The sequence below is a fragment of the Anarhichas minor genome, unplaced genomic scaffold (assembly GCF_050575085.1).
Source record: "Anarhichas minor isolate MPS153535 unplaced genomic scaffold, ASM5057508v1 ptg000033l, whole genome shotgun sequence".
In the NCBI taxonomy this organism is placed as follows: domain Eukaryota; kingdom Metazoa; phylum Chordata; class Actinopteri; order Perciformes; family Anarhichadidae; genus Anarhichas; species Anarhichas minor.
The window spans coordinates 13057036-13082011 of NW_027466479.1; the positions used below are offsets into that span (position 1 = coordinate 13057036).

Genomic DNA, 24976 nt, shown 5'->3' on the forward strand with positions numbered 1-24976 from the left:
TAGAGTCAACTGTTTAGGGTTATATACAGTATGGTTTCGCCCCTCACTGTATATGATGTTCACTACTCCTCCTGTAGGCGGCGGTGAAGGCGGTCGTATTTCCTCTTTGCTGTCGCTCATTTGATGACGTATAATCAGCGCGACTCTAAACGTAAAGCTTACAACAGCGGCCTGTGTTTTCACTCGACCGTTGTAATTTTTTGTCTTTTGTGGAGGATTTCTCTCTACAGTCCATCACCATCATGAAACTAGTCAGGTAAGTGGTCGTTAAAAGTCATATTGTATTAAATGCTGTGATTGTGGGGCGATGAAACAACTCGATGCGGATGGATGGAGTTAGATGTTAACGGAGGGACTGTGAGGCGGGAAGAACGGAATGAATGGAGGCTGTGTACGGGGTTACAATGGCCGAGAACCAGGCTCTGAAATAACACACGGATACAAACCAACATGTAGTGTTACTACTAATAGTTTAAATTTAGATTGAGCAGGCATGATAGTGTAACATAGCTGAAAAGGTCCTTTTCAACTGTTACAATAGCAGCAATGTTTGCTAACTAGCTTTAACGAACATACCGAACGTTAGCTCGTTAACTGCTAGGCCCTGTCTGTCTCTGTTACGTGCAGTTAACGTTTACACATTTAGCGGCAGGATTTAAAAACAACTAGACGTAGCCTTACGTAAATTACGTTTAGTCACTTAACATCCCTTCCTAAATTAAATGCATGGAGGTTAAAACGTTACCGTCGTCAAGAGTAACGTTACCTTTGTTTTGGTGCTGAACGCTACACGGTCAGTAGCTAACTTAAGCTAGGTAACGTTAGCTAACTTTACACATGTTTTTATTGTGGGGATACACGATGTAAAATGTTAGTTTTAAATTGGTAAAGGTTGACAAACAACGATGTGTTCACACTGTAATGTTCGTCTCACAGGTTTTTGATGAAACTCAGCCATGAGACGGTTACCATTGAACTGAAGAATGGCACCCAGGTCCATGGCACCATCACAGGTGAGACATGCTGGTGTATAATTTAAGTGTTAAGAGTTGCCTCCTACGTAAGTAAACTGCAGTGAAATGTTTCTTTAAAGTCCAGATGGTAAGATTTAAATTAATATATTAGACAGGCACCAAGTAGCTAGTTTAATAGGTCCACCTAGCTAAAGCTAATGCAACAGTAGGAACCCGTTTTGAGAGGTTCTGATTCAACTGAAGGACCTTTTTTTCAGGCTGCTGTTTGTGGTTTTATATTGTTAAACAGTGTATCGCCCTACTCTCTACCAAAACTGCGTCTTTTGAGGTTGCTTCTTCTTTTTACCCAGCTTTCAGTAGCCAATGCCAGTGGGACAGACAAAGTCTGGTTACTGCTGAGTCGCAGTTGGTTAAAACTCTGCTCAATCATTTCCTCCTCACTGTGATCACCTATAGTGCATTGTAGCACTAGTTATATAACCTTTAAAAATAATTAAGTGGTAACAAATAGTCATTTTTAATAGGAGACCGCAGGTCAGCGAAGATGAGACTACCAGTTGTTCAGTTACTGCCACAAAGCTTCAGTCACTGATTTCCAGGATTCAGTTTAACTGCAAAAACACAAAACTGGAGTTTTTTTAAATGCTCATTTTGTGTTGTGGAGGGGCAGGTTTAGTGTGGATTAGAAGCTCAAACTGCAAGAATATGTTTTTAGCCAGCTTAGTATTTGCATACTATCACTCACTGGTCATATTTTTCTACCTTCACATCTTTGTATATTAGAATAAACGGCACAGTCATTTCATTTTTTTTTTTGTTATCTCCGTTTCCTTTCTTTCCCCATTTAGGTGTTGATGTGAGCATGAACACCCACCTGAAGGCGGTGAAAATGACCCTGAAAAACCGGGAGCCCACTCAGCTGGAGTCACTGAGTATTCGTGGCAACAATATTCGCTACTTTATCCTCCCCGACAGCCTCCCGCTGGACACCTTGCTGGTTGACATCGAGCCAAAGGTCAAGTCCAAGAAGAGAGAAGCAGGTGAGGAATGTCGAAACATCACTGAGGTGTACAGCAGAGGGAGGACCATAATGCAGCGTACTAGGATGGTTGGAAGTTGATATTGTGGTGGGAGTGGATCATTATTAGGCCCCATTCCTATGAGGAAAATCTGCAATGTGCAGTATTGAGGTGTGCATATTATCCAAACCCCCAATGTCAGCTGTTTGTCTTTAAATCCAGAACCAGGTGAGTGTTTATATTTATAGCAAGACTTGAAAATGTCAATAAGTCACATTCCTGACATCATAATACTGTACTTTAGAGAGAATGAAGAACTGATGTGATTCACGGCCTGCAGGTGCCGCTGGTAGAGAGGAGGGGCTGCATTGGCTCAGCCAGCAGAGACGTTTAATATAATTTGTCAGATTTTAAGATACATGGCAAACTAAGCTAAACCGTTAGACTACGTATAGCTTGCTTTTCTTGTAGCTTGTATAGAAAGCAGAATGTAACATTACGCCTTTACATTATGATGGCGATATAATAATAAAACTGAGGCTCCGTAGGCTGCACCATGAAGGCAACAATTTAGTTGCACCTAAAATAGAGGGCATTCTAGTTGTCATCTTCACTTCACTGTCTCCCTCCCGCGTTTATCCCGCCTGTTCATACCCAGACGGTGATGAAAACACCACTTATCAGTCAGTACTAATCATAACCCTGTCCAACCAAACGTTGGTTGTTTTCGTCCGATGTCTTTTCACCCAACTCAATCTCCACTATAACCGTTGACCATGATGCAGTTTGTATAGGATTCATGCGTCGTGGTCAGGTTTTGGTAGAAGTGGCTTTTAATATTCTCTGCAGGAAAAATTCTGCCTTTGGTTTTATAAGAGCCGACACATGGGTTTGTCTTCTGATTGCCTCTTATGCAAATTGTTGGCTCGCCTACAGGTCTAGTGGTTTTGTATACTTTTAGAAAGTGACTATTATTCACAGGTGGGTCCAACTATTGGAAATGTTAGATGGCCCACGTGATACTCGATATGCGGGTCGATGTTTGACGCATGTTGCTGACTGTCTCTGTCTCCTCAGTGGCTGGACGGGGACGAGGCAGAGGACGAGGCCGCGGCAGAGGAAGGGGACGAGGTCGGGGCGGCCCGAGGAGATGATCACCAGGCTCTATGTTTTTTGACCACCAACCCACTGTTTGTACAGGATTTTTTTTCTCAGAAGAAACATTTTGTGAATTTCCATGTGTTTGTTTTGTTCAATTTTGTTTTTCCTTATTTTGTACATTAAAATCCTTTTGAAGAGGATAAAGTGAATCTGTGTATTATTGCAGAATTTGTAACAGGGGTTGTTTTGTTAGTCATTTACTTGGTTCCTCAAACATTTTATTTGCATTACGTGGCTGAATAAAGTACCATTGCATGGAGTGTTCCCCTCGTGCTAATTAAGAAGAAATTCAACATCAACTGAAAAGAGCTACGTGGTAATTTATTTATTTTTAACAAGTACTGTACGCATATTTTTTTAGGGACACTTAGAAACTGAACAATTATTTACAAAAGTATGCATTTGAAACATGGTATATAAAAGTCAAATTGCATCCAGGCAAAGCTTAACGATCATTAAACTGCAGCACAGTGTCGTGTGTACCTGCAGCTTCTATAAGAACATGAACCTGGCAGTTTGGTAAAAATGTTTTTGCAAATTGTATATTATCAAATCGTATTAAACCTATATGGGTAACATTAGGGTTGGAGTTATTTTAACTATCAATTATAAGTGGTTGTACATTACTGTAGATAGAAACAGCATCTCTAATTAGGTCGTTTATATGACATTTTAGTTTTTCCTTAAAAATGTCAAAGGTTATGTGGGTAAAGGCTGCTAGATATTGGCATCTCTTCTGAGAATGAAATGAGATACCACACCACTACAATGTTACAAAAATCATTAGAAGTATCTAAATAAAAAAACAATACAATTGCAATGTCAAATATGTTTAAACCCCACGAGTCGCAAACAACTATTTCCTGATTATAGGTGACATATGTTTGTGAATGAGTGACGAATCTGCCGACAGAGGCACCGCAACGGCTGATGTAAGGTTGCACAAAGTACTAAGGATCCGGTTAGTTTAAGAACCAGTTGGGACGTAACAGCGGTCCGTCTCCGCTTCGAAGGGCAACAAGCAATTGAAAACCTTTTCGGAGGCAAACGTCCATACATTTCAATAGAAATATATTATTTCTATGCCGACATCCCGGCAGCTAAATATCAAGTTTTAGCTGTGCAGTCGACGGGAACCCAAAATATCAAAAGATGTCAGCTAGTGCCAACGGTCGCTTCATGTATTTCGCGTTTGGAAGTAATTTGTTGAAGGAAAGACTGCAACTGGCGAACCCCTCTGCGACGTTTCACACCACCGGACGACTAAAGGTAACCAATCACTTTATTGGAGAATATACCAATATCACGTGCAAGTCATATCCTGAAGATAATTGGCAGTGATACATATATTTAGTATCAATTCATTCGTTAATTAGTCTGCAAATACTTGTCCGACGATATGAACCCTTACACATTTGTACCATGACAGTCATTCATTGTATGTGCCAATGATTTCAGTGTTTGTATTAGGATTAAAGGGGAACTATTCCCGCTGTTTTATCATTGTATCTACTTCTGGTTTAATAAGCGACCCGCGTTACCTGAAGACCATAGGAAGAGGACCCGTAGTTAGCTGTCCTCGTGAATGCCTAACTGTTTTTTATTACAACGTAAAAACGTATCGAAGTCGTTCTACGTGACACATGTTTACCAAAACAGGCTCCAACGATGATCTTGTGCATTTACAAACTGTATTAATTCAAAAGAAGGGCAGCTTGTTCCCTTCCTGTTTCAACACTCAAAGCAATACAAGCGACATTTCACACGTTAATGACAGGTTTTCTTCAAAATAGACTCCCTAGAATCTGGTATGTTTTGACATAGAAATGAAAAATAAAACTGTTAGGCAATCACGAGGACAGCTACGTGTTCCCTTCCTACTTCCAACAGCCGTCGTAACTACAACAACCACAGACACATTCGGCTGAAAGTCTCCAGTTAACAGGGTCGCTCGATGAACCGAACCACTGATCCACTCAGAGCGAATTGCGGTTAAACTGCCACATATTATATCCGTCATGTCAAATGACACATTGTCACACATAACGCCTCTTCTTCTGTGTAACGTGACCTGATAATGTGGGCCTACTTCAGGGTTTCCTAATATGGAAAGCAAGTGATTTAGCGGCCGCGTCCATTATTTTCTCACAGCCCCCCCCACCTCATTGATAACTGGCTTTAGCACCAGCTGTAACAACAGTGTGCTCTGGCCCAGCCATGCTGTTGTTTAAAACGCACAATGACCTATCACTATTCACAGCCTTTTGTCCTTTACTTTCCACCCCCACCTTGTTGGTGTGTGTGTGTGTGTGTGTGCAGGACTATGAGTTAAACTTTGGCCTGTGTGAGAAAATTGAACACACCGTTTGGCATGGTGGAGTGGCCACCATTGCTTCCTGTCCAGGGGCAGACGTGTGTGGGGTAATCTGGACTTTGAGCAATGAGGACCTCCCGAGGCTCGACACGTGAGACACACAAACACAGCTGTTGAGTCAGTTCATGTGTGTCACTTAACTCAACCGCAGCATGCTGCTTTTTTGTGTGTGTCTTCAGACAGGAAGGGGTGAATAAAGGAATGTACTCTCCTCTGGAGGTTTCAGTGGAGACTGACAAAGGACTCATATTCTGCAGGACTTATCAAATGATGAATTTCCACGCCTGCCCCCCCTCTCCTCAGTACAAACAGGTGTGTGCATGTAAACACAAACACTGGTCCAAAGACAAACCATCATTTATTAGCAATAAAACCCATATCATGCAATGAACTTAACTTTCCAATTGACCGAGTCTAATGTCTTTGTGACTGAATCAAAATGTTAATTTGAACGTCTCTCTCTCTCTCTCTTTGTTTCATATAAGGTGGTGTGTCTGGGTGCAAAACAGAACGGACTCCCGGTGGAATACCTGAAGAGGCTGGAGGCCATTCAAACCAACAACTACAGCGGCCCGTCTTTGCTTGACACAATCAGGGTAGACAAGTAGAGCCCGAAAGTTCACATTACTGGATATGGAACTTCCGTGGAGAGGAACACCAATGACTTCAACCTATTTTTAGCAGGCTTTACCATTTGGCTGAGCCTTAAAAACATCAGTTGGCAAAAACAACCCCACCACAAAGTCATGTTAGTAGCTGTTCTGAGAACATAAAGAGCAAAAAATGGAAAATAAAATACACTTAAGAGTGGTCCATTAAATCACTTTCTGACGCTTTAAACTGCAATTTGCAGCCTCTGTCGTATATATAATAGTATAATACTACAAATAAATTTGTAATAATGTAACGGTGATGAAAACTGAAACTCTTAACAGACAATGAAGAAAGCTAGTAACTGGTTTAACTTTTTGTCAAACTTGAGAAACCCCGTTAGGAAATTGAATTGGCACCACCGTGTGGCCAGAAGTCGGTAGTGCATGAAGGTAATAATGAGACGTTTGGCTGGGCCCAACATACCACACATATCTTGTCTTTTATTGGAAGCTGCTGTCAAACAATTGATGCATTTATATTTTAGAGCCATCACACTGGAAGACTGAAATGTATGTGACAGGCAGAGTATTAAACTGATGAAACACCCTCGAGGCTTCTTTTATTCTGACTTTGACCCACATGTTCTAGTCCTGCTCATTAGCCAATAAAGACTGGACCGGTGTTTTAAATTATTTTCCAGGTTATTCAGTTACACATGAAAGAAAATTACCTTTGGGTGCTTTGACACAGCTTGATTTAACTTTATAGGTTTTTATTATGAAATGAAAAACAATGAATCATCCACGTAAAAGGAAACCACTTTATTTGTCACAACACAGTGGCCTCGGACAGAATGATAATTTGCACCCCTAACCCAACATTTTAGATCCTCTAGTAATTCTAGAAAATACAAGTGTAGTACAAAAGAACTGCTGTCAGGAGAACAAAAGACATACGGTGTCCACCCAATAACTTGTTTTATATTGTGTTGAATCTCTCGGTCTCCTGAAGTCTATGCGAACCTCACCATGGCACAAATCATAATTTTATCTGACAACAAAAATAAATGCTCATGCAAGCAACACATGGTCAGAAATATATAATAATATGTAACTAATGGTTCTTTAACTGAGAATTCATAAACCTGGCAACTCAAATATTTGTACATTCTTAAGAATTTGGCTTCAAAACTGCAAGATGACCATATGAACATGATCCTTCCTGCAGCAAGTTTAAATGTAGAGGGGGGGGGGATATGAACAATAAAAACACACACAGGTCCAAATATGTAAGACAAAACAATTATAAAATGAAAGCATAATATAGTGATAAACCAAGTCTATGTTGAAGTGTGCACTGCGCGTAAGTCGTGATATTAGCAGACAAGCAGTGATGTAGGAATCACAAATGTGCTTTAATAATAAAGGCTGCAAAAAAAACAAGCTAAATCAGTGCAGGAGTTGAAGTCAGTAGCCATTGTTGAATAAGAGATTGTAACCAGCTAAATATTGTTGCAGCTCGATAGTCTGACACCTTTATATCTCTTTGATTATTATATTCTCTTAGGATACGGACCACAGACAAACAAAGCACTGTTAATGTTGCTACATTAAGAGTGTGTAGAGTCTCCAGTGACTGGCTGTCATTAAAGTTATCTGGGTTGTTTTATGTTCGTTAATTAGGGGCATTTTCACACATTTCATGACTTACTCCATCTGCTCCACCTGTTCCCCGTCTTTCTTACTTCCACTTTCATCCATCGGTTCTGGTCCGTTCTCCATCTGCTCTGTTGAATCCGCGGCGGGCTCCTGTTCGGGAATCGCGAGATTGTGCTTGACTCTGCTCAGTTCCGTCATGTTGAAGCCGAGGAATATGGCCGTCGCGCTCCTCTTGAGGCTCTTCATGCACTTGCTGCGCTTCTTGCTGAAGTGGGCCGCCAACTCCGACTTCGTCAGGGTCAGCCTCTTGCACAGCTCGTCGGTCTCGGTTTTGGTCGCGTAGGGGTTCAGGTTGAAGTACTTGGATATGAAGTCTTTGCGCTCCTCGCTGCAGCGGCGCTCCACCCCGGAGGGCTCCAGCACCAGCTTCACCGTGGGATCGATCTGCACCACGGGCTCCGGCGGGGGCAACAGCTTGTCCTGCTCTCGCTTCTTGCGCATGGCCGCCTTTTGCTCCCGCTCTCGTTTGTTGGTCTCCAACACCTCCCTCCACGCGGCCTCCAGCCTCTTCTTCGACAGCAGCTCGGCTTCCGTCTCTGGACGCGCCGCGGCGGGAATTACGCGAGCTGGAGCTAAAGTCGGTTTCATGGTCAGTCCTTGTGGCATTTGGAGAAAGTAGAGCGGCTGACTGAGCTGCTGAGCGGGTTTCGGCGGCTGCACTGGCGGCGGCGGCGGCGGCGGTACTACTATCGTTTTGGGTGGCTGTGTTTGTTTCGGGGAACACCGGCACCGCTGAATGTGGAGCATCACCGCCTGCTGGGTGACCTTTCCCGTGTACACCCCGTTGCAGTATATGCACTTGAAGGCCTCCGTCTTGAGGATAGCGTGAATCGTGGGTGCTACCAAGTGTTTCTGCTTCAGGTGCTGAAGGTGTTGGGTCTCATTCTGAAACTTTTCGTCACAGAAGGGACAATACGCACTGTTGATTTTCGCAGTCGCCGTGCAGACATCCGGCTGGCTGCTGGGCTGCAACTTAAAGAAGATCAGGTCGAGTGAATTCGTGACCAGAGCGAGGTTGACCTCGGTGTCTCCCAAGACCTCTTTGGGTCCGGTGGTGTGGACGTCAAAGTAAGGGAACAGGATTCCCCCGACACCTTTAGAGTACACCCTGTACTTCTGCCTCAGAAAATCACAGTATGTCTTGCTTGTGGGATTGTGCTGCTTCACGTGCTCAACCAGCTGTTTGATAGAAAAGAACAAAGCCGAGCAGTACAAACAATGCAGGCCATGCAGAAGGTGCTGGAAGACGCTTTTTTCGGACAGAAGAATTTTGCAGGTTAGACACTTGACAGTTTTGTCCGGCATTTTTTTCAAGAACGCCGCTCGTGCCGCCACACTTTCTGACTTAGACGTGTTGGATTTTTGCTGGTGAGCGACCTCCGTGTGCACGTCGAAGACATTAGAAGGGAAAAGTTCATTGCAGAGGGGACATGTAATCCATTTCTTAGTTTGTGGTGTGGAGTTCTTTGTTTGCTCAACAGCCTTGAGAGGGGTACTTGTGCTCTGAGAGACAGGCATTGCTACTTGCAGCGGAGCGAAAGTGTACGTGGGCATGCCGTTCATCTTGTTGCCGGTCGGGATCAAGTGACTCAGCAGGGACTGTGAAGTCAGCATGGTGCCTTGCAGGGCGACTTGGTGCATTGGTGCATTTTTTGTATCCACAGCAGGCTTCGATACACCTCCGGCTGCCATGTTGGCCCGCAGTCCAGACGGGAGAAAGATTTGCTGCGGTTGTGGAGTATGTTGTGCTGGAGCTAGAGCTGCCTGTTTCAGAGACACGTTGGACACTGTGGGAAGCTGGAGCATAGTTCCCGCTCCGTGAGGCAGAGAACCTCGGAGGGCTATCGTGGCACCCGGCTGGAGCAAACCTTTAGCTTCAGCACTAGCTAGCTGCACTAGCGCCGACGCTTGGGGGGGCAGAAAAGCCTGGTTGGTTCCGGGGGCACAGATCAGAGTAGTACTGTTGGTTCTTCCTATATGCTGTAAGGCCAGCATAGTCCCTCCGGGTTGGCCGTTACTCTGTAAAACCAAGGACTTGCTGTTGAACATTTGAGGTTGCTGTGGTTTAGGAGCAATGTTTGGGAATGTCACAAACACGCCGTTCCCATTGGGTGTCGCTTTAATGATGAAGTTCTTGTTCTCGTAAATCATACTCTGCACTTGCGTGCTGACCGCATAGTGCGTTGGCTCGACCAGCATGTGATGCAGCATTTGGTCCAGGTTCCCAGTGTTCACCTTGCACACCTTGCAGCAGTAGACCTTCACAGACGTTGACCCGCGAGGGATGAATCTGTAACCGATATACTGTTCTGCCACACTGTCCAGGTGCTTGAGGATGATGTGCTTCTTCATCGTGAAGATGGAGGGCGCCGGAAATCCACATCTTCGACACTGATACCGCTCATTTCCGCGGTGGGCGGGTTGAGGCACTTCCCTTTGCGGTTGCACCAAGGTGGCGTGGAAGAACAGCATGTGCTTCTTGACAGACCTGGGGTGTCCGATGAAGACGCACTTAGAGCAGGGCGCCAGCGTACAGAAGGACTGCACATATCCATGGCAGCGAGAGACGTGGCTCCTGAAGTTGTAGATGTTTTGTGAAGAGTACTTGCACATGGTACAGCACAGAGCTCGAGACCTGTAAGGCCACTGAGTAGGAAGAGACAAGAACGGAGTTAAAATCTGCACAGTTTGTAACATTAATACCAAGCTACACACCTTAATTAAGCAAAATGGAACGACTACTCTCAAATGATCATCCAAACGTGTCATATTCACCTTTTTCTGGAATCTGACATTGTATCCATCCGTGATATCAACCCAATCAGTCTCCTGAAAGACCTCGTCTTCATCAGCGTTTTTCTCAGACGTTTCATTGAGATCCTGCGCAGTAAACAACACACAAACAAACACATCTTAAAGTGGCAACAGGCAACTCTCCGTGAGAATCTAACCAGCTAACTACCCCGCTGTCTGCTAACGTTATTTAGCTACAAGTCTGTTTAGCTTATAAGGAAGTTAGCACGCTACAACGGTCCACATCAAAATGGCTGCCGCCACTCTGACCATCCTGCTGTGTTATTTGAATGGGAATGTCCCTTCTACTTCCATTTCAATGGTTGACGCACTTTCTTGGTGCCTTTATTTTCCCAGGAGATCGTACCCGGTGGTCCACAGAATTGTGAAACCAAAGCTTTTAGGGAACCAATGTGAGCTCAGATGCTGTCCGTATTCTGTAGCTTCTACATTGTGCTTCAACATTCACTTCAGAATAAGTTAAAGCAAAGAAACTTTTCTATTGCAACTTTAACGATAGCAGCAGCGAACAGTGTCATTCCAGTAGCAGCGCATCAACACAGTACGTCATTCATACTCAGCTCTGTGTGCTTCTAGATGCAGTCTAATTGATAAATAGTTGCCACATGTTGACACATGTATATCGAGTCCTTCATGATTTGAGTTTTAATCCTGCCACAGGCTAGTCCATTAAGATTATCCACATTAGCCCAAAACCACAAAACATCTCCAGACATGACATCATATCGCCCAACCCCACTTGTTGCCGTAACAACCAAAGGCCCTCTGAATCGCTCTTTCAAGGTGATCAAGGCTAATTAATATATATATATATATATATATATATATATATATATATATATATATATATATATATATATATATATATATATATATATATATATATATATATATATATATATATATATATATATATATATATATATATATATATATATATATATATATATATATATATATATAATACATTTGTTTTAACTGGTGAGGCTGTTGCTGCACATACTGTAGTGTTGGTTGCATTAATGGCTGACATTACAAATCAAAAGTGTGACTGATGTTCTCACCTTTAATGAGGATTATTTGTAACTAACATACAAAAACACAAAATGCATTTCTCCAGAGTGACAAGATTTGGTGGCAGACTGTAATTATTGACCCATGCTTTGCATACTATTCTTGTTAGGACTCAAATTTTTGGACAGCAACGCAGATGATATACAGAAATCATCACAACAAAATAGGCATAGTGTTTGTAACTTTTGCTATTATTAAAAAGTGTATATATATATATATATATATATATATATATATATATATATATATATATATATATATATATATATATATATATATATATATATTTGAGACAACCTTATCTGAAGTGTTTATTACACTCATATACTAGCTTTAGACCAGACCCAAATCTTACAAGGAATCCTCAGTTGTTAATAATTAATTAAGATATATATATATATATATATAAATAAATAAATATAAAACATACCTTCAGCAGGTTTTGGCAGTCTTCCAGGCCAATCTCACCAAGGATGTTTTTCACCGCCTTGCGTGCCTTTCGGATCTTCTCAATATTTCCAACCGGATACTGATACATTATTCCTCCGACGCCTTGTAGAGGAAAACAAGCTTTAATCTCAGCATCAAGCCATGAGAAATATCACTTCATCTTTTATTCTGTGTACTATGTGATGTATTCTATGTTGCCAGTACATTCACAACATTCCCCAGTCAAGGCATAGAAAGTAAAAACTATTTGAGTTGTTTAAATTAGAAATAGCACACAGACAAAGGGCACACACTGGAACAAATGGCCACAGAAACAACAAGCCGGTCACCTAGTCATGTTGAAGAATAGAGGTATTAAACGCCTACGTAATAAGTCTTGCTGCTAGCATTATTAAACCTGCACAAGAGATGCAATGATGAGAATACTGTAGTAAAATACTAACTGCAGAAAGATGATCCCAGGATACTTTGCGAGAAAAATGACTGAACCTAACATAACGTAACATGCATATTTTAACCAGCATAAGCAGTGTGGAAATACAAATAACACAACAGTTAATTAACTTACTGTGCAACAGCTGCTTTTGCAATTGCACACGACCAGTCTCTGCGTGAATAATAACGGATTCAATCGCTGGCCATTTCTGAAGGGAAATTAAAAAAAATACTTATTCTAGCAAGTTAAAACTGTGTTGATTTAACGTTAGAGCACATACGAACTAAACCCTTTCCATCCATGCTAACACAGTGTACGCTGCCCACACTGGACTCGTTAAGCAGCCTCTGGCAGCACGCTGGCAGCGATGAGCCGGCCACGCCGCTTCTTCCTGCTTGAGGATGCACACAGATATTTACCTCGTCCAGATTTCGGTGTAGATTGACGATAGTTGTCGCTGTGCCACCTCTCCGACAGGGCTAACGTTTTCCACTTCCACCGGCCCTCCTCCGTGTGTGCGTGTGTGTGTGTGTGTGTCGCTGAGCTGCGTCCGCTACCACCAGCGCTGCACACAGATACTCATCCGAGCAGCATCCTCCGTCCACACACACCGCTGTATGAAGAACCCAGTTAAATATTAAATATGGTGTTTGCGGACCCTCCTTCAGAAGGGAAGGCTCCTTTTTGGTCAGCTTTTGTCCCTTTCTTCCCCTATTGAGGAAAAAATGGCGCTGAAGTTCAGGATCTGACGTAGTTTGTCCAGATTTGCATAATGCACAAACTGACCAATGGGAGGCCTCTCAGCACAAAAACAGAATAACTTTATATTCTTTCAACAAGACTGTCACACATCGTTCCAGGTTGTCCAGGTGATGCATTTCATATTTATGTTTCTGAATTTCTTGTCATACTTGACTTGTTATTTGGACTTTAGTGTTCTACAACAGACAGCTAGGTCGGGGGGGCGTGGCTAATGCGACTCCCACTGGCAGTCACGTGGTACCAGTCTAAGGCTAACCAATGAGCTGTCGAGAAAATGAGCTAAATGGGTGGGTCCTCGTCGTGTGACGTCATATCATGCTACTTTTTCTAGCCAATTAAATTGAACCACCATTTTGATAGTGGAGTAATTGGAAATTGATAGTTCACATGTCTTTTAGCTAGCATAGCATAAAGTTATAGGACTTTTCAAATGTTTTAAAGAATTACAATAAAATCGAAATGTCTAGCTACCGTTGCATAGTAATGTATGCCAATAGCGAAGCTTAATTTTGCATTTTTATGCTTTGTGATACGTTCTTGTAAAAGTCGATACTTGTAAAAATCGTAAGGTCGAACAATCTTATGTTCGACCTTACCAATTTATAAACGTCTCGCACAAATTGAGCAAAACCAAAGTCTGAATTACGGCCTACCAATAAACCTTTACGAAGAAAGGTCAGTTTGCTTGGTGACAAATCGACAATTCATCAAAGCAACAATGTGACGTTACTCCAGTCTAAAGCTTCTAGGGTGGACTCGTAACCTACAATTTCTTGGGTTACCAATCTTCTGTACAATTTTTGACTCCTGAATCATTTTATTAGCTATTTTAAAGTATCACAAGTCCAGATGTTAATACAGTGCTTCATCCGCACCAATACGCTGTCATTTTCCATTACAATTCCCTTCATCTGTCAAATCTAAACTTGACCACAAGTTCTGTTGTATGTGGCAGTTTGGTGTTAAAGTGATGTAACAACCTAATTTACATTTTGACTGACGACATCAGTCTGACATAAGGGCTGCGGCTTCAACTAAAACAGTATTTCAAGCTGATAGCACTGCAGAATTTCCTAATGGTAAGATCAGAATCAACCACTTGGAGTTCAGTCATGTTTGCTCAGTCGTAGTGAATCTAGTTGCTCCTTCAGTCATTTCAAATCTACCCTGTCTGTGTTGTGACCTTGTAATTGTAAAGTCTATTTGTCTTTGTGATGCTCTGCAGTGGACTGTTGTGTGTGCTTTGTTCTTGACAGAATAATCAGTCGTCTGCTATTTGATGAACATCATTATCCGCCACTATCAAATGCACCATGACCCTTCCTTCTATATACAGTCTACTCAGCACTTTTTGACCAGGGTGATATGCAGCGAGTGGCAAAATATGCAAACTCTTCACTCATCTATTCATCTTATTTCTAATGTAATTAACATTTCATCTCCTCTAATAAACACGTTAACATGGGACACTTAATTAGAGCTATAATGGCTCCTCTCAGACGCTCTCACATACAACACCAAGGAAATATTTCTGTGGCTGTAATTCATTTCGAAGCCGAGGCAATCAATAGTTTGAAATTAGACGTGTGCACATCAATCTGCCCTTGGTATTTTAACGATGTTAAAGCTCCGAGTGAGCAACGACTAAAGCTACCGACTCAATATATGGCATATATATTATTTAAAAATCAGCACTACATCATGCTTTAAGGATCCTACTGGAAGCTACACAAGCAACAGCCGAGTGTGTTGTTCAGGGACAGACGGGACATGACAGGTTATTTCCAAGCATTAATGGAAATTATTGATTCAATATCTATGATTCAATTCTGATCCAATTCCTCCTGAGCCAGCAGGTCAACCTGGGAACCGGGTATGGATTTCCACCTCCAAATGGCTTTAATTATTTCATTTTAAAATGTCTGGTTCTTTTGAAAACAGGCTTCAGAACCATATAAAATCAGATACTGTAATGTACAGTAGCAAGAGGGTGGGTGAGCCATATTGTAGATGCTGAACACTTATCATTAGACTGTAGTTAAAGTGTTCGGCATTTAATGCATTTGTCATCAAAGCACATGCCGGTTTACTTTACAAGAAAACAGCAGCAGCCAATTCTACAGATGAAATCCTGTTTTCTGGCAGAAGATGATACTGTTGTGCTCTGCCGTCTTGTAATATACATTTAAACTAACGTACAGATTTAATTCTCTTTGGGACAATTGAGGCTATCATCAAAACACATTAAAATACTCTAGAATGGTACTATTAGGATGAATCGCCCATAAAGGAGATCTCTTTCTCTGCTGCAAAATTTTGAGGCTACGCAGCCCTAAATTTAGATGAAATGGTTTCCAGGACATTCGACTACTGTACAATCAGAATACACATCCGAGCAGATCAAAAACACATGGGTTTTAAATTATGTCAGCCAGTTAAAAAGTCAAGATTTTGTGTAGAACTCGACAACTGTTCGCTGCACCAAAGATCACACGTACACAAGATAAATGATTTCTGTCAGAAATGTATTAAATTAATCACTTTCATTACTTTAACAAGCACAATTTACAGTCAAAAACAGGCTATGGTCCATTAGTGCCTTAGACAAGCAAGTAATTAATACATTAGTCATTTATAACACACAAGGGCAGGATTCTTTAAAAACTGCAGTTCAGTAACAACACCTTTCATTTTTATCAGACATAAGACATTTAGCTGTACAAGAGACTATGCATTATGTCCCTCATAACTTTTTTTTCCCTCATGAGGAAGTTTATTATTTGTCATTTGCACTGCCTCAGAGAGGTCTGTGTACAGCTAGCATGCCTTTCATGTGAGAGATAGACACATTAAGTCCACATCTGCCACATACAGATCGTTTTACATTTGAGAAATAGCTCCGTTGCTGCTTTTTCAGATCCTGTAAAAAACAAGGACCAATCCCATGACGGGATTCTAATATGAAGATCTGAAAAATCAGAGCTGCGGTGCTAAATGTCACAGTACTTATTTATTAACCTACAAAAGACGGTGTGCATTTAAAACCAGATTAACCTGTCTCTATTAGAGGCAAGGGGTGCATTAAGGGGTCTGCAGCTTCTCTGTATTCAAGCTACAGCTCAGCCAAGAGAGAATCTCCCACAGCAATTCCTTCATGCCTTTAGAGTAAAGGGAAACCACTGAGGTCACAAATGGCAATCACAGCACACTTAAATCCATGTAGCGTTAAAAAACACATAAATATCTTATCCGGAAAACACTGTTAGATGGTCCACAGTATAATACCTGGGCAAAACACACTTAAAGATGGAGCTTTCAATTTGCCCCAGCATTATCTGAATCCAATAAATAAAATGCATCGAGGTGAGCTGCAATAAAGAAATAGGTTACATCATTGTCATAACTTCATTTAAAACTATGCAAAGTGAGGAGTCTGAAGTATAGAATCCACACATTGATTCTTTGAAACACTTCAAAAATCACCTACAGACAAAATGTGTTGGTGTTGAACAGACACGACTGTCAACAGGTAATCAATAGAGAACATGATTTAAATCAATTGTACATTTTGTAAACTGGATTTGATTTAGGAAACAAACCACCCACAACATGTTGGAGGGAGGGAGGGAGGGATGGGGTGGTGGTGGTGGGGGGGGGTGGGGGGGGGTCCCCATCTCCAAAGAGTCGTCCATTTTGTTGCATATTGTCATTTGAGCCGGAGTTCTTTTAGCGGACACATTTTTACAGTCCATTAGAGCGAGGAGCGAGAATGAGAAGATTATCTTCCAGATCAAATTTTAGACAATTGAGGTATCAAACTACCAATTGTTTCCCATTTCTAGGAGGTAAAAAAAAGTCCAATTCCTGGAAGAAATAATAGGACACTGCTTTTTTTTCCCACGGTGGCTGGAATGTTGACCACATTGAGCCCCTTGTCCCAAAGAGCTCGCGGACCCCTCTTCTCACATGGTGAAAGCAGAGGCTAAGGGGGGATCTGTGCATTATCATACGGAACAGGGGCAGAGGGCAGCTACACACTGTACCGGACCATGGAGAAATTCTTCATGGCACTGTCCAGTGCCACACCGGCCCCCTGCATGTCGTACCTGTGGGCAACACCAAGCGTCAGAATGAGTTCCTTTGTAAACGCAACATGTTCTCACTGCATCGGTATTAGTTCACAGGCTTCACAGGCTAACTCACTCCATGCTCACCAGTCACAAGTGGAGACAGTGTAGTAGACGGGCAGCTGGGGGGAGCTGGAGAGGCAGCTGAACTCCTCCAGGCCACACACTCCCATGTTGGGGAAGCAGAGCCAGTCTCCCACACTGAGCTCAGGCAGCAGGCAGCGCTCCACAACCTGGTCCAGCTGGTCCAGTGACGGGCCCCACAGGCTGCTGGGAAACACCTCCTCCTCAGCACACAGCGCATGCTGCAGAGAGGAAACAATCAGAAGTGTTACTTAAAAATGCAACAACTATATTACAGTTTGCAACTGAAGAAAATAAAAGATGCATCATTATTTGCAAACTGTATTCCTGTAGTTGACAAAAGATCTTATTCTTGATATCCCAAACATGCTTATTAGCTAGCAAGCAAGCTCAAACTGGATAGCCATTAGCAACTGTTAGTTAGCATCAGGGGTTGAGTTCTGATCTGGTACGGAGAAGTGGGTCACCAATAATCTTTTCGACACACTTTGAAAGAACACTATGTTTAAATACCTCAGCTTTGTATTGTGTAAATCCAGAACCAATGTAGAGTCTTTATATAGGTCGATATGATTCAATATCTATGACTCAATTCAGATCCAGCGTCCTTAAGTACTCATACTGCATGACGCCCTCTTCCTATTCAACTAGCGCTGCTCTCAGATTCTTCATTCAGTCCTGAACGGGGTCGACTCTCGTGGGTGGAGGTCTACTAACCTTGCGCACTGACGGGGCAGCGATGCAGTTTCCCAGCAGCTTGCGGCTGAATGGGCCATAAACACCCTCATTCATGTAGTACAGGAACTCTGCATCTTCATTGTTCACACCTGTGTGAATGCAGTGATGTCAGAAATATAGAACATGGGGTATTATCTAGCAATGGAGGACTTGACCACTGATGGTTTTGCTGCGATTATGCAACAGAAATCTTGACACAACGAATATGAGAAAACAAACCATTCTGTCTTTTCTAAATCTTACAGTCAGAGTCCAGAGACAGATGTATGACAGTCAGAATTAACTGATTTACACAGGATTAAGACATCCTCAGAGAAGTAAGTAACTCACCTTGAGTGAGGCTGTCCCAGTGACGGTTCATCACCTTTTTGCCGATCACGTTGACAGCCAGGCTGAACGCCGTGGCCACGTAGAAGCTGCCTGGCTGGGCCAACACTTGCACACCGGACAGCGGGGGGAAGTAAGCATCTAGCAGCGGTCTGACTGCAGACTCAACCTGCACACACACACACACACACACACACACACACACACACACACACACACACACACACACACACACACACACACACACAGTTACAGTAAATATGCATTCAGAGGGTGTTTCCAAATAAAAACAAAACATGTGCAAGAACTTAGCTATAAGCTACCTAGCCTAGCTAGATGAATGAAAAGTAATTTGGGTAAACAATAATATGTTGATGGCCAAAGAGAATAAAGTAGCCTGAAATGGTGTAATCTATCCAAGTGTTGTATTTTCACTTGTGTGTTCATCAGTTATGTTTCATGTTTCAGGCCTCTTCTTTGCTGCACATGTACATAGCTATTTGACAGTCTGATTATTGCATCCCCAAAATATGTTTACCGTACCTGTTTGAGCTGAACCTCTGAGCCAGTAAATCCACCACCAATGTCCAGGATGTTCATGTTGAAGCCCAGATCCAACTGAACAGAAACAGCAAACAACCAGTTGTTACCCTCAATGAAAAATAACATATAATGGATAAAAACAGCTTTTAGGTAATCAGAAAGTATTGAGTTGACACATATCTTCTGAATTCCTGCAAACTATTCATTTTATGTTTATATATTTTCCAGAAAGTACGTACCCCCATGTCAAACACAACGCGGGCATCCGACAGTGCATGGGTGTAGGCCTGTTGCAGGTCTTGGCAGGAGCTGGGGATGTGAAAAGTCACCCCCACCACCTGGACTCCAAGTTCCTTGGCTGCTTCCAGCAGGTGCCGGCAGCTCTTCAGAGAAAAGCCAAAGGCCATGCTGGTTTCAGCTGCGTGGGCCTCGGTGGTCAACTGCAGCAGCAATCTACAAGATACAAAACATGAATGAAACATCCATCTCGGCAAAGTAAGTTGGTTTTTGACACGAACAACGACTTTCCCAATCTTGTGTTAATTGTCAGCATTTGTTAACCTAATGTTGGATTAACATCAGATTGACACAGTCTTCAGTTTTGCAGAAATTCACAAGGATTAATAAGTAGCTCCAGGATTGGATCACTTACTTTGCACCAGGGTGCAGGCGTGAAATCTTTGACAACTCAGCCTCATTTTCGCACACAAGATGTTGGATGTTGTTCTTGGCTGCGTGCTTGATGTGTGCCAGCTGCTTGCAAACGCCTGACAGAATGATGTTTTCTGGTGGCACGCCGTGCTCCAGCACCAGGCTTACTTCAGTCTACAGGAAAGAGGACACATGTTAGAGAAACTAACGCTATGAAGTGCCATCAAAACAAGCAAAAGGGTACTAAGTGTGTTGCAGTCATCCACTGACTAGTAATCAATTGAGTGCTGATAATGTAATTGCCCCAAAATGTCATGTGCTTGCATAAGAGGATGCAGTTAGAAAAAAATAAAATAAAATAAAGCTACCTGAATTTGACTCTTTAAAGTTTACCTTGTTGGCACAAATGAAGCCCAGGCCCAAGGAGGCCAGCACCTTGATGACTGCAGGGCTGCTGTTGCACTTGACTGGGTAGTAGGGCTGCAGCCGTGGCACTGCACTCTGCCAGCACACATGCTGCCGCATCAGAGCGCCGAGGTCTCCCACCACAAACGCACTCTTCTCCACCTGGGAACACAAGAAGGTGAAGGCTGCACTGAGTACAAATAGCAACTAAAATCACACCAATCATCACGGGGAAAAAAAGACAAACACGCTCAGTGCTAATGACAGTGTTATTAAAGCAATTTGAAGCATTTTGGAAATTTCCCATAACTGAAGCCATTAAAAGGGCACGCAAGCTGAACTGACCAGGGCCTGCTCACAGATGTGTCCGTCAATGACATCGTCAAGGGTCACTCCTCCCTCCAGGAGTTCAACGATGTAGCTGGGTTTGTCAACGAATCCTTTCATCTCAACCGTATTCCGCTAAGCCGACAATCATAAAGAACAGATAAGCAAGTCAAGGGGTCACGACTGAGCCAATGGGGTCCTGCCGGTATGCAACAAACTGGAAAAGGAGGGGGAGAGAAAAGATAAACATGACTTTCTACCTGGATGCATTTCCATGTTTAAAATCAACAGCTACACTGTACAGTAAGTCTGTTGTGCTTTTGGACACACATATCATATTATCTGTGTTTTATCACCCCTGCATTTATTCTTATATAATTAGTAAATGTGTAAAATCCAGACACCTTATTGAGCTTCTACCTTAATCTATTGACTTTCTCAAAAACACACAAACATGTGTTCACTCACATCATGGCCTGTGTGCCTAATTCCACCCCAGAACACAATGCTCCTGGACTTTGTTACCGGTGTATATGCATGTATGTGCAAGCCAACATGCGTCTTGGTTGTGTACAAGAGACACCGAGAGTCACTCACATGGACAAGTCAGGAGATGGACCTGTCCAGCTATCAGCTAGGATCCCAAGGTGGCTCAGCGTTGAAGTCAAAGTGCTCCCGGTAGAGAGCCGCCCCTAGGCCCCCTGGGTAGCGCTCATACACCTGTGCAGAGACAGGGGAGCCCTGAGGGACAAACACACATAACGCATATGAATACATAGGAAGAACCGTGTGTTTATCACAAGCTAAAAATCACATGAAATGCAATGTCCTTGGCTCGTCTTACTCACTACAAACTTCCCCGCTACTCTCTACGGGTTTGTTGTGATGATTTCACCGGCACTATCGCTCCATGAAGCAACTCTCGCGCCGGGTTACGTGGCTTCTGTATTTAACCCAATAAACACCCAGTATAACAACCCTGACTATAAATACTATCTCAGCCTGCTGTTTGTAACTCACTATTAGTCCACAGCGTGCAGTAATTGTCTATTAATAAAACACGCGAGTGTGTTGTGATAATGCAAATATGGACATAACTTGACCAATTCAATATTTTTATTGCAATGCGTCAACATAGACAAACACGAAACCCTATACTTGTTATTAATATTTACACGTAGCACGTAAGAGTACGGCTGTATTTAACATAGGAAACATAATCGCGAGGAGACGAGGCTGAGACGCGATTGGCAGCTAGAGAGCACGTCGAAGGAAGAAGCTCATGTTAGCGCCGCATTTTGTTAATAACAGCCAAATAAACACCAACACCGGCACTAAACTGGAATACACTATACACTACAGGTGCTAAGATCGCGTGCTGTTTGCTAATATCTTTAAATGTAAGGTTATTACATCTCATAAACACAGAATCCAATGAATCGGTGTGTCCTGTGTGGCTAGGAGGCAGAACGACCAGCCCGCCATGTTACGTCCGCCTGCTGAATACAAGAAACTCAACACAAGTATTACGCGTTACTTACGTGAGATAACGGCCAGAATGTTTTGGAAAATCGTCTTCTCTTTTTCGGCGGAATTTTTAAAGAGTAGTGGGCACAACGATACAGGAAAGAAAGAGGGCGGTTTCTGCCATATGTCTGGATGACGGACGAGCGTTGAGCGGTGTCTTCTCTGTCGGCTGATGGGTGGAGGACGACTGGAGCCGAGTCAGTGGAGGAAGTGGGGAGAGTGATCAACCGCCATGGGCGGGGCCTAACGTTCAGTTCCACCAATGAGCTCCCTGCATTTTTAAGAGCGTACCAAATATGTATTTCCGAAGATCTCACAGGCCGCCGTAGATCTGTGATGTTTGTTCAGGTTACATAACCGTAAGGTTTCCGTAGATGGCCACTCGTTTCAGTCAATCAGACCCTTGCTCTTGTTGTCGTGGGACAATTCAGAGATAGAGAGAAGAGAGTTATATTTTTTTGTTTGAAGGATAGCTGAGAAGCTGTTGGTCTGGTAACAACTAATGGGTATCCAAATAATTAACAACAAACTACTATATATGAATAAAAGACACAAGTTATTCCAACACTCTATAGAATAGATACACAATTGTAAGATTTATCAGTGTGTACAAAACATAAAACAATTTAACATTAGAAGCAGTTTAATGTTACAGCTAGTTAAGATGGAGCTTATTTGAACTACTTTATTTACAGTTGGATAGTTTAATATTTAGCCCTACATCACATTTAAAAAATGTATTATATGTTTTAATTAAATGTTAACACGACTAAGAAGTGTTTGAATACATTTGGGCATTCATAGATGTTGAGGGCAATTGTATTTTCCTTGTTTAATCTTATTTCCAAGTCTGTCTGAGAATGCAAAATATGGCATTGTTTTAAGTCACATGCTGTCAATAACTGTTTCCTCTCTGATAACATGGCCCTACGTCCACCATGATGTTAATTCTATGAGTTATGAAGAGCTTTTCATCGACATCTTTACATGTCGTGAATACAAAGGCATGTTTTCATTTTCAACCCTGACCCTTTTTTTTTTTCAGACAGCATTTATGAGCATTGGCGACAGTTGTGAGTGCATTTAGGCCTTATGGCTGCAAAGTTATGAGGTCGAGAAAGTCAGTGTGTCAAAAGCCTTCAAATTGCAACAATCTCAGTTAATTACATGTTTTTATGGTTTTTACAACTCAGCAATACATCTTTCTCTGGATCTGTATGGAGATTTGATTGATTTAAAAAATACTCACAAACTTTTACAACACAGTAACGACAAAACATACAAAATATATTGCTGTTTAGGTTGTGGATGTTTTGTTCGTGCTCATGGAATCTGGGGGATTATTAAGATTCAAAAGCTGTCTGAATATTTTGTTGATCCGTCCTGAAGAAAAATTTTGTCAACTGTGATAATTTAATGTTTCGTGCACATCAGTGGGAAGAAATTAATTTTGAGGAATTTATCTCATAAAGCATGGTGGTCAGGAGTTCAGTGCAGCAGTGAATGAAAATCTCAGCCTGCAGCCACCTTAGTCATATGATTTGTATTTCTGTGACACTGAAGCAACTCGCTGCATAGCTGTTTGGCTCTCCTATGGCTCTTATCTTTGTTTTATGACAGTTACTCTGAGGGACACTGTGTTCACAAAACAATGTGGCCTAGAAAACCGTGGAGTCTAAACAACAAGGAAATTCCTATATGAAAGCACTCTGACACAGATATTTTAAAGTGCCTGAGCTGGCTGGCCTTCTTTACAGAGACATAGTGAATTGACTAAATGGATTCATGCTCATGGCCCTGCGGTATATATTACAGGAATAGACAATCAATTACCATACAGTTCACAGTTATGAGATACACAACATATATATTGATATATATATTAGTCCAAATACTAACATGGATTTTGCATTCTTTCCATTGGATTATGACCTCACAATTAAAGTTATCAAGAAAAAATGAAAAATGAAAGCTCTGATAGTTATTTTAAATGGGTAAATTGCTGTTTCCTTTAATTAATATATTCAACGATGCAACAACGTTTAAAGTAAAGTAAAAAGAAAAAGTTAACTAAGTGCTTCAAGGTTCACAACAGGAAATTTGATTTTATGCTTCAGTTCTGCTGACTTCAGTTAAGTGCCTTGACTGTCAACAGGAAGGAAACTCAATTTGCAGCAAGAAGTACAATTTATAAACAGCTGCATGAATAATCAATTCACTATACCCCCAGCATACAGTTCCAAAACTAAAACTTTTTCCAAACTATGAATAATCGTTGGTTACAAGAGATGCTCGATAAGCTGGGCAGATATATCCACCAGTATCAGCTCATGTTGGTATCTGTCTGTATGACATCTGATAAATAACAAGAAAATATCATAGAGAAATCCCCAAAACATTTTGTCGCCATTACATAGTTTGTGATCTAGGAAGTACTGACTATTAATAACTACTATAAACTACTAATAACTATTTATACATTTTTAAATGTCCTGCATTGTACATATGCTGTTTACAAAAGGCCTATTTTACAGCACACATGTGGTAAATAACTTTAATTGTATCATTTACACATGTGGTTTTGATGCTATACTTTGACATGTTTTCCATGAAAAATTGCTATTCTTAAAAAAAGGTCTGCTGATATACCGTCCTTTTTAACTCTCAAATATTATTAGAACTAATGAATAAAGAAATATTATTATACTAATTGGTGTCAGTCTAAAAATCCAACATTGGCCAGTCTCTTGTATAATAGTGGTTTTAACCCTAACTATAGTGAAAACACTTTTAACCCATTGACAGATGGACATGTAGGATCATTTATTTAATTTCATAATAATGGACAGAGATTGTTGAGAAATTAAAAAC

General features: G+C 41.7%; 4 protein-coding genes across 8 annotated transcripts; 2 read left to right on the forward strand and 2 right to left on the reverse strand.

The window, feature by feature from the left end:
* Window positions 1-105: 105 nt before the first annotated feature.
* On the forward strand, window positions 106-3414 carry snrpd1 (small nuclear ribonucleoprotein D1 polypeptide). Its single transcript, XM_076106386.1, has 4 exons — window positions 106-256; window positions 937-1013; window positions 1823-2014; window positions 3071-3414. The coding sequence occupies exons 1-4, from the start codon at window positions 243-245 to the stop codon at window positions 3145-3147; spliced, it is 360 nt and encodes a 119-aa protein (XP_075962501.1). The 5' UTR covers window positions 106-242; the 3' UTR covers window positions 3148-3414.
* A 692-nt stretch (window positions 3415-4106) lies between these two features.
* On the forward strand, window positions 4107-6728 carry ggcta (gamma-glutamylcyclotransferase a). The gene is made up of 4 exons (XM_076106385.1): window positions 4107-4423; window positions 5474-5619; window positions 5708-5840; window positions 6014-6728. The coding sequence occupies exons 1-4, from the start codon at window positions 4307-4309 to the stop codon at window positions 6134-6136; spliced, it is 519 nt and encodes a 172-aa protein (XP_075962500.1). The 5' UTR covers window positions 4107-4306; the 3' UTR covers window positions 6137-6728.
* A 200-nt stretch (window positions 6729-6928) lies between these two features.
* Window positions 6929-13369, reverse strand: adnp2b (ADNP homeobox 2b). 2 transcript variants are annotated; one of them, XM_076106383.1, is made up of 5 exons: window positions 13034-13369; window positions 12747-12822; window positions 12159-12280; window positions 10616-10720; window positions 6929-10486 (listed from the first exon to the last, which is right to left on the reverse strand). In XM_076106383.1, exons 3-5 carry the CDS (start codon window positions 12264-12266, stop codon window positions 7829-7831), a joined length of 2871 nt encoding a protein of 956 aa, XP_075962498.1. In that variant the 5' UTR covers window positions 12267-12280; window positions 12747-12822; window positions 13034-13369; the 3' UTR covers window positions 6929-7828. The 2 variants fall into 2 exon arrangements, with proteins under 2 accessions (XP_075962498.1, XP_075962497.1); XM_076106382.1 differs by lacking the exon at window positions 12747-12822.
* A 2515-nt stretch (window positions 13370-15884) lies between these two features.
* azin1b (antizyme inhibitor 1b) lies at window positions 15885-22292 on the reverse strand. 4 transcript variants are annotated; one of them, XM_076105880.1, is made up of 11 exons: window positions 22120-22292; window positions 21176-21319; window positions 20597-20713; window positions 20240-20413; window positions 19848-20020; window positions 19435-19648; window positions 19196-19270; window positions 18656-18821; window positions 18305-18414; window positions 17591-17808; window positions 15885-17482 (listed from the first exon to the last, which is right to left on the reverse strand). In XM_076105880.1, exons 3-11 carry the CDS (start codon window positions 20696-20698, stop codon window positions 17407-17409), a joined length of 1308 nt encoding a protein of 435 aa, XP_075961995.1. In that variant the 5' UTR covers window positions 20699-20713; window positions 21176-21319; window positions 22120-22292; the 3' UTR covers window positions 15885-17406. The 4 variants fall into 4 exon arrangements, with proteins under 4 accessions (XP_075961995.1, XP_075961997.1, XP_075961993.1 ...); XM_076105882.1 differs by having other exon boundaries at window positions 17591-17772; window positions 18350-18414; window positions 20597-20795; XM_076105878.1 differs by having other exon boundaries at window positions 20597-20795.
* Window positions 22293-24976: the final 2684 nt, after the last annotated feature.

Coding starts and splice junctions, on each gene's coding strand:
- ggcta (XM_076106385.1), top strand. CDS start 4,307: ATGTCAGCTAGTGCCAACGGTCGCTTCATGTATTTCGCGTTTGGAAGT. Junction 4,424..5,473: donor ACACCACCGGACGACTAAAG/GTAACCAATCAC, acceptor GTGTGTGTGCAG/GACTATGAGTTAAACTTTGG. Junction 5,620..5,707: donor GACCTCCCGAGGCTCGACAC/GTGAGACACACA, acceptor GTGTGTCTTCAG/ACAGGAAGGGGTGAATAAAG.
- snrpd1 (XM_076106386.1), top strand. Junction 1,014..1,822: donor GGTCCATGGCACCATCACAG/GTGAGACATGCT, acceptor TTCCCCATTTAG/GTGTTGATGTGAGCATGAAC. Junction 2,015..3,070: donor GTCCAAGAAGAGAGAAGCAG/GTGAGGAATGTC, acceptor CTGTCTCCTCAG/TGGCTGGACGGGGACGAGGC.
- azin1b (XM_076105880.1), bottom strand. CDS start 20,698: ATGAAAGGATTCGTTGACAAACCCAGCTACATCGTTGAACTCCTGGAG. Junction 18,822..19,195: donor CAGAGGTTCAGCTCAAACAG/GTACGGTAAACA, acceptor GTGTGTGTGCAG/GTTGAGTCTGCAGTCAGACC. Junction 17,483..17,590: donor ACTGTCTCCACTTGTGACTG/GTGAGCATGGAG, acceptor TGTTGCCCACAG/GTACGACATGCAGGGGGCCG.
- adnp2b (XM_076106382.1), bottom strand. CDS start 12,266: ATGTATCAGTATCCGGTTGGAAATATTGAGAAGATCCGAAAGGCACGC. Junction 10,721..12,158: donor ACTGCCAAAACCTGCTGAAG/GTATGTTTTATA, acceptor TTTACTGCGCAG/GATCTCAATGAAACGTCTGA. Junction 10,487..10,615: donor ATGTCAGATTCCAGAAAAAG/GTGAATATGACA, acceptor CTTCCTACTCAG/TGGCCTTACAGGTCTCGAGC.